This window comes from Galleria mellonella, unplaced genomic scaffold (assembly GCF_026898425.1).
Source record: "Galleria mellonella isolate WM207_F2 unplaced genomic scaffold, CSIRO_AGI_GalMel_v1 utg1634, whole genome shotgun sequence".
Classification (NCBI taxonomy): domain Eukaryota; kingdom Metazoa; phylum Arthropoda; class Insecta; order Lepidoptera; family Pyralidae; genus Galleria; species Galleria mellonella.
Genome location: NW_026442007.1, coordinates 2,253,422 through 2,268,154, shown reverse-complemented (window position 1 = coordinate 2,268,154; position 14,733 = coordinate 2,253,422). Strand labels below are relative to the sequence as shown.

The 14,733-nt window shown below is 33.1% G+C and overlaps 1 protein-coding gene across 1 annotated transcript in view; it reads right to left on the bottom strand.

Moving 5' to 3' along the window:
• Positions 1-11,729: 11,729 nt before the first annotated feature.
• Positions 11,730-14,733, bottom strand: part of LOC113522424 (ammonium transporter Rh type B) — a 35,056-nt gene continuing 32,052 nt past the window's right edge. The window contains 2 exon segments of the mRNA XM_031911067.2: positions 11,730-11,945; positions 13,666-13,756. Of these exon segments, the coding sequence (XP_031766927.2) occupies positions 11,863-11,945; positions 13,666-13,756 (174 nt within the window). The 3' untranslated portion in view covers positions 11,730-11,862.

Here is a 14,733-nt window from a genome sequence, read left to right as displayed (position 1 = left end):
TAAATACTTCTCCTTAGTTGAGAGTATAAATGTGAATGTGGAAAATCATTCAGAGTGAGCTGAAAACGCGATTAGTAATTAGCTTTCATCATAAATTCATAATCATTATCGGATTTGAAGTCTAAGCATTAGCGTTTTAATATCCTCTTATATAGAAAAAGATGAATAAAGTCGCTTAATTGAAAATGTATTTTTAAACGTTCAATTTTTAGAGTTCTTTACTAAAATGGCGCAAGGAAACCCTTATGGTGCGATATCATAGCTCAAAATGAGCTTAGTACTCCAAATAGGGAATTACATATATGAAAGGATTTCATTACAATGGTATAGTATTCCTATATTATACCTTTGGAATCTTTTTACTATCCCTGGTATGGTAAAAATAGATAGATAGATACTCTTTATTGTTTTCTTCAAAGATTACAATAGTAAACTTATTATAAATATAAACAATTACAACAGTTATAATTGTACTAATATTATAAACGTGAAAATTTGTTAATGTGTTAATGTTTGTTACTCAATAATGCTTAAACAGATGGACGGATTTGAAACAAATTGGTTACATACCCACGTACGTGCCATACATCTAAACATCTTACATATTTATTATATTAGAAAAATTCACGCAGACAAAAGTCAGGGGTGATTGATTTCATTTTTGACAACAACAATTTTTAAAAACCTATTTATAAAAGCTTAACAGCGCTCGCTATCACTAGGGAGGTAATTGGTGCTTTAAATTTACATATATTTTTTAGTGTCGCTTGGATTCGAATTCACAACTTTTGAGGTGTACAAGTAGAAAATTTCCACTAGGTCAGAATTCAATTAACATAGTGGCATACTTATAAAAACTTGATTTGATGAAATAAACTAAGTATACAGTTCCATTGTGGCGGCCCTCGCCGGGGCGGGTCGGGACGCGTCGCGGGACTTATTGGGTCCAGTGACGAAATTAATTTCATCGCAGCGGGCAGCGAGAGTTTCTAACGTGACAAATAAAATTGTGTACTCCTGGGGAGAGCATGGAGCCCTCACTTGCCAACTTGACGTTTGAGTGGTGCAAATATGAAAAAAACTTTTTGTGAAGAATTTAAAATGTACGACTTGTCTTATTTGCTTAAAAATTGTTTCAGAATTTGAATTGAAATGAAAGGAAATGAAATAAAACGAAATGAAACGAAACGAAATAAAACGAAATGAAACGAAACGAAACGAAATGAAACGAAATGAAACGAATTGAAACGAATTGAAACGAAATATAGTTACCAAAAATATTGTTGATAAGATGTTGCATTTGTCCAGTTAAGAGATGTTCGGATGATAAGCTCACAGGACTATCTCCACCCGAAACTATTCCCCTTCAGCGCAGTCCTAACATGATTGAAATCTTTAATAAATTGCGGGTTGTTTAATGCTATGACATAGTTTATAAGAGCTCTTGGTAATGATAGATGCGCTGGGTGATGATGAGATGTAGCAACCAGTCGTTATTACATTAAAATATAATGTGTATTTGCGAAACCTTAAACAGATAAAAGTGTATATATATATATTTATTGGGTGTTAAATCAAACAGTGTCCTGAAGACAATTTCCGATAAAACGGACTGTCCCATCCTAAAATATTGGGTGGGACAGGTTATCAATGCAAGTGCGTCACGACCGCTAATTTACTAGCATAGGTTAAGTAAATTTATAACTAAGAAAATGGACCTTATGTTGTCTGAATATTATTATCATTATTATTTGCTGTTGGTATGCGTATTTCTTTAAAATTAATGGAAATTGTGATTCCATTCTAGCGTACATTCCATTCCAATTTGCGCAAAAGAAATTTAGATACCTACATTTATTAGATATTTATTTACTATAAATGGATTATTTCATTCATTGTACCATGTTATGTTATTTACTAAAAAAATATATATTCATTGTATATTGTCATTGTGTAACTATATAAATTAACGTTTGTTTTATTTTGTACTTTATTATTTTTCTCCAATTTACGAGGATTGTATCGTCACAAATTGGAGAAAAGTACTGTAAGTCTCTGTCGAAATATCAATCAAAAATAATGACGATGTTTTGTCATTATTTCTTTAAAAACTCTATAGTTGAAGAACGGGCAGCGTTCAACATGATTCAGAGAGTAAATGTCTCATAATTAGAGTTTCGTTTATTGGAATTCCTTCGGAGATGAAAGTTCGTGCACGCACGTCATAAATACGCCAGTTCCATGCACACTCGGGGACGACATAAAAAGGTCAATTAATGTAATCCGAGTTCACATTCGTCTCGACCTGTAAATGAGACTTTTTAGTATATAACCGTAGTCCGGATGAAGGGTTTCCAGCCTCCATTCTCTGATTAAAACTTTGCATTTATTTCAATTAGCTTGAAAGGCGAAACCTGAAATTAGGCTCATTCTATTTAATTAATGCCCGCCGCCGTACCGGCTCGGGAAACTTTTTTAAACACGCTACTGGTTTGCCCGAGTTTTTGGAAGATTTAAATTATCATTTTTCGCGGAAGCCTTTCAGGTGCGAATTTTGTTTATGAATTCTAAGGTTGGTTTTTGTGGAAATTATTTTTATTAAAGTGCGTGCGGGGCCGTTTTTCAAGTTGCGGCTGGAGAGGACAGCCAGTAGTATAGATTAGCAAATGTTCTGTTGACGCTGTTATTGTGCCTTATTTTATCACAATAGATTTATGATTTGTATTATTTTGTGTAGTTTCGACACCAATAAATATAAGTATGTCTTTACATCGATTTGTAAATAAATAATTACAAGGAAAATATATCGAAAAATGTATAGAGCAAATGAATGATGGGCGAGGATTAGGCTGGTTTCGTAAAAGGAACAAGGTGTCACATTTTTTTTGGTAGAGAATATTTGACCTTTGATCGGAATGATTTTTCATGTGGAGTAATATTGTCAACAGAAAGTTTATGGAAAAGTCCAGTGTAAAAACATTGTGATATTTTTCCAAATTATTTGAATTAATGATATCTGCAGGTTACAAAACATGTGTTCGCGTATCATTCTATAAGTGAATATCCATCCTCTATTTGAATATATATCTCAAAAGCTTGAGCAGTGGCATACTCGTACACGTGGCAAAGTTAATATAGAAGTGGGAATAACTGACTGACATATGGACGACTTATCTATTGACGGGAGATTTAATAGTGTACGCAGTTATACACACTTTTTATATACTATTTTATCACAATATTACTCGTATATGAGTATGTGGGAAGGCCGCGTTATTTTGAATGATTAAAGACATTTATGGTGTGAACATCGCTTTAAATCTTTTCAATCAGCAAGTTGGTGTAATTATTGCTCATAATTGTTTTTCGCAAGTTCTTGAAACTGTTTTTGTTTTTTTTTGTACCACTGAGGTGGCAAACAAGCATACGGCTCACCTTATGAGATTTTGTTATATAAAGCGATTTCAGCTAAGAAAAAATTTGAATTCCATCATGTATCTGAATCATATAGATTGCAAAAATAATTATTAATAGCTATGTAGAATTAGCAAATATATATATATATATATATATATATATATATATATATATATATATATATATAATATATATATATTATAAACGTCAAAGATTAAAAAGGAAATGTTAAAAATAGAAAAATATATTAAAAATGTAAAATCCTTTAAAAAGGTCCGTCACCAACAAGTCCGTTTTGAAGTCGGTAAAAAGTCCATTCAAATTAATTTCCAATCACGTCGAATAAATAAAAACGAGGCCAGTCGAGTAGACCGACTCTATCGGAAACCTAATTTGCCTTCCCGGCGGAGCTGGAATTCGACTTTCGGAAAATACTAGTTATAAATTACTCAATATCGAAATCAATTTTCAATTGTAGCTACACAAATAAATGGTAAAGCAAAAAAATTAAAACTACAACACAACTGCGAGCTTTGTTATTTTAATTGGCTAGAAGCTAGAAATTAATATTGGAAATATTAAAGTGTGTATAGGTGTGTATATGTTACGCAAACACACGTGAATTTGGTATATTAATTACAAACTTTGTTGTTTTTTTTTTATTTTTTTTATGTAATTTAGAACGGCAAACAAGCTACAAATATTATTATAGTCTATATATATTTGATTTAAATAATATTTATTAAATCATCGTCATCATCATTAAATGGCAATGCATGAAGGGTATCACGGGCGGCACAGTATACTCTGTTATGTTCATGGTACTTTTCATGTCTATACGCGACGGTTACCACTTTCCAACAGGTGGGTTGTCAGCTTGTTTGCCATTCTAAGCTGCATTAAAAAAAGCTTCGAGAGGCTACTTCAATCTCGATCAAACAACATATTCCAGTTATGCGATCGAAAGACGCGCGTGTATTATATATTTCATAGAATATTATATATTTTTTACATATAATACCAGGTATGGGGGCTATCACTTACGTCATACGACTCAGTAAATAAGTGTATGTATTTACAGCCATTAGATATCGATATGAAAGCTACGAAATGAGCGAGGGTCCAGTCACAGAGAGGGTGGTGGGGAACGATACAATTATAATTTTAAGATCAACGCTTCATGAATTTGTTTCAAATATTTGCCAATTTGTTCGAATTCAATCACGCATATTTTAAACTTCATTAACTCTCATTCCCATAAAACAATATAATATCGCAAAATGAAATTGGAAACTTATCGTTTCTCATAAATCAACAAAATCTATGATAGCCCTCCGCTAAGTAAATAGAAGTATCAAATATTGGAAACTCTTAAAACAACATTTAATATCACCACGAACGGAACAAAACGTTGCATTAAAGGTGCCGCGTGAGCGTCGGTGCGATCCTATTCAGTCCGCAAATCTGAAAGAACAAATTCAAATTATCAATGGCACCGTATTCAAAAATAAACTTGGCGAATATTTCCATATAAAAGGAGGCCGACTTACATTACAGAACTTGTCTTAAATGCTAATAAAAGAGATCGCGGCGGCGCGGCGCGGCGGCGCGGCACCGGGAGCCTTCGACAATGAATATTTCATATCGGGTGTATCGCGGACCAGGCGGCCAGAGCTCACCCGTTCGAGCGCTCCATTCAACAACAACTAAATGCTCAGCACCACTTCTTCACGTCGAGAGATCTACGCAAATTGGTTTTCTCCCACAACCATCGGGCCAGATGTTGTACGTTTATATTCTCATTAATTTTTCATCGAAATTCGTTAAATGGAGTTTTTGCTAACATTATCTTTTATTATTAATTTTAATGGCTTCGTATCCAGGAAAACGGGATCTATACGAGTATAGCATTGTTCGCGTTACAGTTCGCTTGTCACAGGGAATTGTCTCAAAAAATATCCGAGATGGAAACTTTGGCTTATTTACATAGACGTGTCTTGTAAGATTACACGAATTGGAATATTCATTTATTAAAAATAATGTTTGAAGGAGTTTAATGAAAATGAAATAATAAAAGTAGAACACTAAGGTATTTTTAATCGCTTAGTATTAGTGTTAAACATAAAAGCGAATGTTAAAATATTAGGAGTATTATTTATTTCATATTTTAAGTGACAATGATTCATTGAGTAAATAAGCCTCACTAACATAATAAGTAAGTACAGTTTTGTAATTATTTATATCGGGTTTGCTCACGTATCGGGTTTGGGGAATGCTCGACTCGTTTCGGACTCGACGGAGGTCTATGCATAAGCAAATCTCACTTCTTCTGTTAGTTCTATATTTATCGATTTATTCATAATTACATATAGGTTTTTAGATTTTTCAATTGACTCCCTTTCAGTACAATTATCAACTATTGCCTCAATATAATGTATAACACTAGTAGTCGAACTAGTTAATTCTGTGTTGCAGTACAATATTATTTATCGGGCGGCTTTATGCGCTTTGCAGCTTTCCTGTACCATCTTAATGGAATATTGGATGGTTTGTTGTCGGTAAACACTCACATCGAACTAAGCGTCCATTTTATATTCAATCAGTGAGAATTCACAATGAACCTCTGTATTGTCAGACAATACATGTTGTTTTCATTTGGGTTTTGTAACAAAAGGTTAATTACGGATTTCAACATTTCCATTTGTCCATTTATAAACTATATGTCGATATACTTGTATGTGGACAAAAGGACACGTCGATATTTATAGACAGATATTCATGATTAGGCGGCCTTTGTTAAAAAGCAGCGTCATTTCCAAACAAATAATATTTGTACCAAAGTACAGATCGTTGTATACACTTGTTTTATTGAAAGACTTATTATGTGTTATATTTTTTTTTAAGTTTACATACCTAATAGTAGTAAACGTGTATAGCAGCTTTGTACGTTCAATTTGTACTAATGTGAAGCCGGGACTCTTTGCTAGTATATTATAAAATTCAATGTATACTGATATTGTAAAGGGGAAAATTAGATTTGATTGCTTCTTTTTTTTTTGTAATGGAGAAACTCAAAAACTACCCAACCAATTTAAAAAATCCTTTCACCCATAGAAAGCTACATTATCAACAAGTGATATAGGCTATTCTTTATTATTTAAAATTTTAACAACCAACGCGAAGCCGGGATGGATCGCTAGTATATACATGAAACAGTAGCTAAGACTGACTTCACCTTTAATAAAGATTAAAATTGAAAATTCTCGCACATTGTTGAATAATGTATTCCTTTATTACCGTAAGGATAAATACTGCGTTATATATAATAAGTGTACATTTACATAGCTACTATTTTCCGTATTTCATTAAACTGCTTTGAACAAAGCGAATATCGTATTCCGAATCTGTACGAGCATTCCGCTTCAATTTTTATTTCGACCCACACCTGAGGTTTTGTAAACAATTCTCCTCTCACTTTTATTCTCAACGTGTTACAGTTGAGAATTCATTGCCATCATGTCGATATTATTCAAAAGCCCTCAGTAGTAGTAAATAATATAATTCACGCTGAAAATATTGGGAATAAGTTTATTTATTTTAAGACGATACTGTAATGAATTTTAACAATAACTTTGTGGATAATAGATGATGGGAAGATTTGTAGTAAATAGAAGATTATTGTATATTGATTAGATATCAGTATTCGAACATTGAAATAATATGAATAATATCTTTCTTCTCATTTAAGAGTTTCCTCTTGTTGGTGCAACTAATTCATGCATTCTTTTCCAGGTCATTTCTGTTATTATATATTAATACTATAACTTACTAAAATTTAAAATGGACCAAAGGTTACTGTGAACATAACTATACTCTGCAAAGCATTGTATTTAAACAAATTCAGTTAAACTCATCTAATTAACATTAATAGCTAAACGGAGCCCCGTATTGCATTTAAATTTTAGGAGGCAAATTACTGAATATTAGTAAAAAGTAATTTATTTAAATCATTTATATTACTTATACACATCTATAGGCGATGGTTACCATTATCCATTAGGAGGGCCGTCATTTTGTTTGCCATTTTAAGTTGCATAAAAAAAACTTAACGAATTTTTTCTATGGAGACTTTTAAATACAGAAAATTAAGACATTAAGTATATTTTCTATGCGAATTGACTATATTGGAATTAAAGTTACCTGTCAAAAGTAAAATTATTTATTCGGACAATACAATTCGGTATAAAAACAAAACAATATGTACCAATATAGCATGCAGTTACTACTCTCCATCAGGGGCTGCGTAATTTCCATTCATAGCAATATTTTCCTACAGAGATGAAAGGATATACGCAGTCAGGCATCTTCACTACTACAGTAATATAAGTCATGCGTAAGCCGCTGGTAGATGTACATACGGATAGTATAATATTGTACCAGTAGGAAATAGACCTGTCCTCGTAGCCTTTTATATCTATCCTTTTATAAGCACAAACCTAAGTATCGAGACCCGAACCAATTTAGGAAAAGTTCATTTCCTAGGAAGATAAAAATGTGAGTGTAATCTCAATCTATAGGCATTTGTCCTCGAGAGCGATAGGTGAAGTAGAAAAGTTACTTTTTTATGACACTCAGAATGACAGACACGCTGACGGTATATTGTATACCGTGTGACTTTAATTTAATGAAAAAGAAACAGTATATGTTTGTGCTATTGCTTTACATTGGCCAGTAGTGGGGAATAATGATTGGTAGGAATGAAATATTTTTTTTAATTGGTGAAAATGGAATGGCCATGCTTGCGCCTTCAGTATACGCTTGCGGGTCACCAGTGAGGCATGATAGGTGAGAATAAAACAGGTCATTTAGCCTTTTGTGACAAATCTCGTTAGAATTGATCACTATGGTTTTAAGAGAAAATCACATGGAGGTGACCTGACAGGGTATATTGCTAGAAATGGGGCTATTAGACCCAATTACCAGCAACGTCTATCCTAGTGAGGATGAAGTTACCTCAGTGGGGTCATTCTGGTAAATCCGCTACCTCACTGGTACTTTGCTAGCATATGTCAATAGCGCAACCGAGCTATCGTTTCATTTTTCTCCATTAAAAATATTCGTTCCGAGACGTGCCTGCAATAGGTAGCTGCTACAGGCATAATGCCATCATCGTTTTTCTTATCCCATTTTACAAGTAAAATTACAAATTGTAAATGTGAATATTTATTAGCCTTTGAGTTCAGTTTCTATCGAATAAAATTCCTTATCATAATTTATTTTGGCCCGAGGTTGTTTACGCCTCTCATAATGAAAACAATGTTTTCTCAAGAATAAGTAAATTGATTTATTGGGCTACTGATAATAAAATTTAACCTTTAAGAAAGGTAATTGTAACAAATTTACTAATATTGGTAGAATTTTCACTTTGTCCAAACGCATTTATATTCGTATTTTATTCATTATGTTACATCAAATAAGACGAAAATAGGTCTGCTCGTACATTATTTATTTTTCATTAAATACTAACAATATAAACAATATGAATATTGCTGTCAACTATAAATAATAATATAGAATGGGAAAGTTTGTGAAGTATTTGTTTAAAAATTTGAATGCATTTGAACAAAGTTTGTACATAGTTTAAATTATATTGCATACATACATAGGGAACTGTTCTTAATTTTCATAAGCTGAGCTGTGAGTTAGAACTAGTGGGGAAATGAAACAATTATAATTTCTTGAAACATTTTTTATTTAAATATATAAAGAAGGATTCGTACTCATAACTACAAGGAATGATTATAATTATGACCACAAGTTGTGACTAGCTTGTGACTATAAATATATGTATATTATAATACTGTAAACATTGATAATTTTAATTTTAGTGAATTTAAATACTCATAAATTTAGTTTGGAATGGCTTGCACAATGCATAATGTTTTGTACATATGCTGAACAAAGCATATGTACGAGAACATTGAACTAACAACATATTCGAATTCATATTTATGAGTTAAATAAATCAGTGTAAATGTAACATAATTCTTTTTCTAGAGAGCTTTATTAATTTAAATAAAATAGAAAGAAGCACAAAATATCACTAGTTAATTTACTACAAACTATTATTAAATAAACTTATTATTAATAAAAAAAAAATGTGATCAATATATGGGAGTTTAATTACGAATTTAGCCTAATTTTACATCAGTATATAATTCGAGACTTCGTTAATACTTATGTATATTTATTGTTAATGCAAATTAAGAAAGACGTCTAGGTTTAATTTTAATAAATACACTAAGAGCATTACATTGGAGAAATGTTAGTATTAAAAAAAGAAAAAAAATTATATAGAGTAAGAAGATGACAGTTTAAATTAATTTGAACATAATAGTGGCACTACTCTTTGAATTATAAAAAAAAAAAAATTTGCTCTGCACGATTGCAAATTGTTTATAAAAATAGGGAAACCCGTATCAATATCCGTTGCGTAGTTTAAAAGAAGCCTTAACGGCTTCTTCTAAACTACGCAACGGATTTCTAGCTTTATTTTACACTCGACAAACGTACTAAGTTTATTCGAAATTTTTTTTTTAACTTGAACGGAGAATAATCATGTTGGAATTAATGAGTAAAGCCTATTTTTATCAAAGTTACGTCACAGATAGTAACGTGCTTTTAATAAATAAGGGGGATTATGTCTAAATGATACTCCATTATTGCGCCTCCGACCAAACTATCAAATTGGACCTTTCCATCCGAAGGTGCAGATCGTTTTTAGCGATAAGACCGTTCGTTATTTTCTTCTAGGATCCATTTTACCCGACTGTAACAGTATAGAAGGTGATGTATTTCACGTGCTACTTGCATATACTTTGATTATATGGATTAATTTATTAGTGTAAATAATCTGATGCATTTTAATAAATGGTGTGACTTTTGGGGGAATATTTTAGGAGTACTATAGACTGCGTGACCGGAATTATAGTGTTTATAAATTGTCAAAAACTTGACAAATGTTACAGTTGTTCTTTGTGATTTTGACACTTTTACTAGGGGTAGGTAATATATAGCATTTATTTATTTATTTTAGTTACAATATCTATATACTGGTCCAATAACGAATGTGTTAAAAGTATGTTATTCAAAAAATAATATTAGATAACGACTTTTACATATTCAAAAATAGATCTGACCGGCATGGGCGATAGGTGAAGACCTTTTTCCGCGATCACTGTCCAAAGAAACCCAATATCGGATTGGTATCTGTATTACCCAGGCCTAACTTTTACTCGATAAACGATAAACGTCATCATAATGTGCAATGTAACCTCTTTTATATATAATTATTAATTGACTTATTTTCCCCTTTGCCATTACCTACCATTTTTTTTCTATTTTATCTCTCAACTTGGAACAGACATACATATTTAAAAGATTTCATTAAGTCGGTTGAGCGAATTCGAAGATTAGCATGAACGAGCATCGGGACATGGAATTTTTATATATTAAGATTTTATTAAATTGAATTCTGGATACATATGGATTCTACTTTTTTATATTTATATTAAAAGTTCTTTAGATTGTGCTAACATGATATCTATAGATACGCCCACGGGGTGGAATCCAAATCGTAAGCATTCTTTTATAGGAAATGTTCCAGCAGTGAATATTTTTCCCAAAGAAACATGCAACGGCGAATGACAAAAGAATTTTGAAATTCTTATAGTACTAAGGGACCCAAGATTCTCTCATTTTATGATCTATATTTCTTTAGGTATAATATTTAGTTCCATTAGTAATATTCTATTGACTCCTTCAATGTTTAGATTTTATCCGAACTCATTAAAATTTTCTTATTTATTTTGGACATTTAATATTTAAATTTATTTTCGCGCTTAACTATTTAATTAATTATTAATGGGCCACTCCCTTCTTTTCATGATAATGCAGTCAGAGGGGACTAAGGGAATTTAATAGTCGATAAATGGACAGCAGCGTTCTTCCTAAAACATCACCAGAAACAAATCTGCGGTTGCCAATCCGCCTGCCAAGCGTGGCAACAACTGACAAAATCTCCCCAATGGTAAACTGCTACAGAGAACAACTCCGTTCCTTATGGCAGTCAATGGTAAAAGCCTATGTTCAGTGGACAGATATATATTACTATTAAATGTTATAAGTACATATATATATATATATATATATATATATATATATATATATATATATATATATATATATATATATATATATATTTTATCTTAAAACTTTACGTAATATAACGTGGCAAAAATTTTAAGATATAATTTTTTTTTAATTTATTCTTTATTGCACAATAAAACTTTGTACAAGTGGTGAGCTTAATGCCATATGGCATTCTCTACCAGCTAACCATTGGGTAAGATATCTTTTTGTGTTATCTTTTTATGTTTAACTGATTTAAGGTAACTCCCAGTTGACTTCGTCGTCGTATTTCTCCGTTTCTTTCAGAGAGTCAAAGAAGGATAATTTCGACAATAGACCTGAAAAAAGATTAAAAAGATTTTAAGCATATATTTAAGAAATTATCTTTGATATGTGTTATCAAGCTACCTATCCTTGCGGGACAGGTAGGACAGGCGGAGAGAATTAATGCAAAGGGTTTCTATACTTACACTGCTTATCGATATAACTGACAGTTTTGCATCACTTTACTGTATTCCATTCTTTTGTAATTTAAGAGGTACTATGGGTGCAACAAATAATTTTATTGAATATTGTTTCGGGGAGGTGATTAGAGTTTTCACCCTTTTAAAATACGCATATGAAGCCCCATCAGTTTATATGCCATGACAAGTGGCATTACAAAAAAAATTATTATCATCTATGTCTCTCTGACTCAAATACAAACTTTTATTGCTTCATGCGTTTCTATCGTCCTATCTGACTATGATAGGTCAGTCTAGGCCTCTTCTATACGAGAGTCCGGAGTACGTATAAAAGTTTTTTAAAAATTTTATTTTACAATTATTCAGGTAAATCAATTTTATCCCCTGCAAAGTACTCCCCCTGTGACATAATGCACTTGTGCCAACGCCGTTTCCACTGTGAGAAGGCTCCTTGAAAGTCCTCTGGTTGTAGGTTTCTCAGCTGCCCCGTCGTAGCTTTTTTTATCTCATTTATGTCCCCCAAATGCCGCCCCCGAAGTACCAATTTGGTTTTTGGGAACAAGAAGAAGTCACACGGGGCCAAATCCGGAGAATAGGGGGGGTGTTCGGTCACCGTAATGGAATTTTTACTCAAAAACTCACGGAACGATCTTGGCGCAAATTTTTTTCATTTGAAGTTCGTTTCTTATAATTTCGTGGACCACGGTTTTGCCCAAATTAAGCTCTTCAGCCACCTGTCTGACCGTTAAACGACGGTCCCCATTAACACAAGTTCGAATTCTTTCCACGTTTTCGTCGGAATGTGAAGTGGAAGGACGTCCTGAACGTGGGTCATCTTGAACGCTTTCTCGGCCCTCTCTGAATCTTTTTCGCCACTTGTGGACGGTTGGTTCCTTCACAGCATCATCCCCATAAACTGTTCTGAGATCGGCAAAAATTTCACGGCCATTCTTGCCGAGTTTCGAGAGAAACTTGATTACGACGCGCTGCTCTTCAACGGAAGCGGGCTCCATGCCGACGGGGTTTCGTTAAGAGGTAACTTCACAGATGGCGTGACAAGCTATGTCTCTCTGCGGTCAGACCAGAACTGAAGCATTGTGAGGGACATAAGGAAGGGGTCCTGCGCTTACCTGGCCTCCCCACTCCTCTTTCTCGCATTCCAGAACACTTTTATACGAACTTTCCGGACAGACCTCGTACATGTAACCTTCTTTTGTTTTCATTTGCCAGTACATTGACCTCTATTAATGCCTGTTTCAACAAAAATTATATGAGATATTTGGGTGTTGCTGGAAGAAAACTCTATTAGAGTTAGCTCGCCTTTGTACATTTGATTACCTCTGTCATATTCTTATAAATAATTGGTGTGTACAATAAAGAATTAAATAAAACAAATAAATAGAAATGCAATAGTAAGTACTGATGTATGGATTATATCGACTCGTGTGGCCAATTCGTGCGTACACGTGAAATGTTAGTATCACGGGAGTAGAGGAGCACTGCTGAAGCGACATGCTTAATTCACCAGGCGAGGTGAGCTCTTAGCAGTTAAAATGTTAAGACCTAGCCGATAGAATAAAGATAGAGAACTCACCAGTGACGAATCCCGATCCCGCGGACAGTCCTATTGTGACGACTAGTGCTATGAACTGGTATAATGCTTGGCTGCTGGCTGACGTCCCCTCCTGTACGACATTTTTGTTTTAGAAGATGATAATTGTACCTTCCTAGTTAATTTGTTCTCTGAGCAGTGGCACGTTGGATTGCGTAAATTAGGTTTGCCAGAGGTAGACTTTGTGTAAAATTGCAAACAATGAGTGGGAGTCAGTACGTCATTAGTGTATCTATTACCGTATTTGCATGTCTGTGTTTTTGTTTGTAGCGCAGGTTTGCAGTAGTGAAATTACCGAGCATTGCTCATCTTAGACCCCAGGATCGGTTACCATTTTCTGTCAGATGTGTAGATAGTTAGTTTTTTTTTATTTCAATGCAATTTTTTTGTGATATAATTAATAATATAACATAACAATAATAGCTTCTTTTTAAATTGACATGACACATACATTTTTTTTGCGTTTTAAATATTTAAACGCGTTTCAGACGCATATTGTAGAATTTTCAACTTTGAATACTTTTCACGGCTCGTGGTCGGGGGACCATTGAAAATGCGGGATAAATAATGATATATATGTAAATAATGACACAAAATTTAAATTACTTGTGACTAAACCCTTTTAAATATTTTATTTTCGTGCCCATTTTAATTTCTGCTTGAAATTCCTGGGACTGACAACCAGCTACAGTTAACAAACGTAATTAATACGAGAGACAGAAAATTTCTCATACCATTAAATGTTGCGCACATTTTTTTTTTTGATAGAAGTGTTCTAGTAGTTCGTCCATCTCAACATTTATTTTATTAAAGGAAATGTAAATCGGAATCCTCGCCTGAGCTATCAGTATACTCTGGCGGAACATCAGTGCGAAGTTATACAGAAGAAAGAAGTTAGGTTAGTTGACAAATCACTTAGATAGATAGATACTCTTTATTGTTTCCTCCATAAGATTTTAATAGTAAATTTATTATAGATACAAACAAACAATTACAAGAAAATATTATACCAGAGGGAGACTTTGTACAAAAGTCGATTGCTTGGTTGAC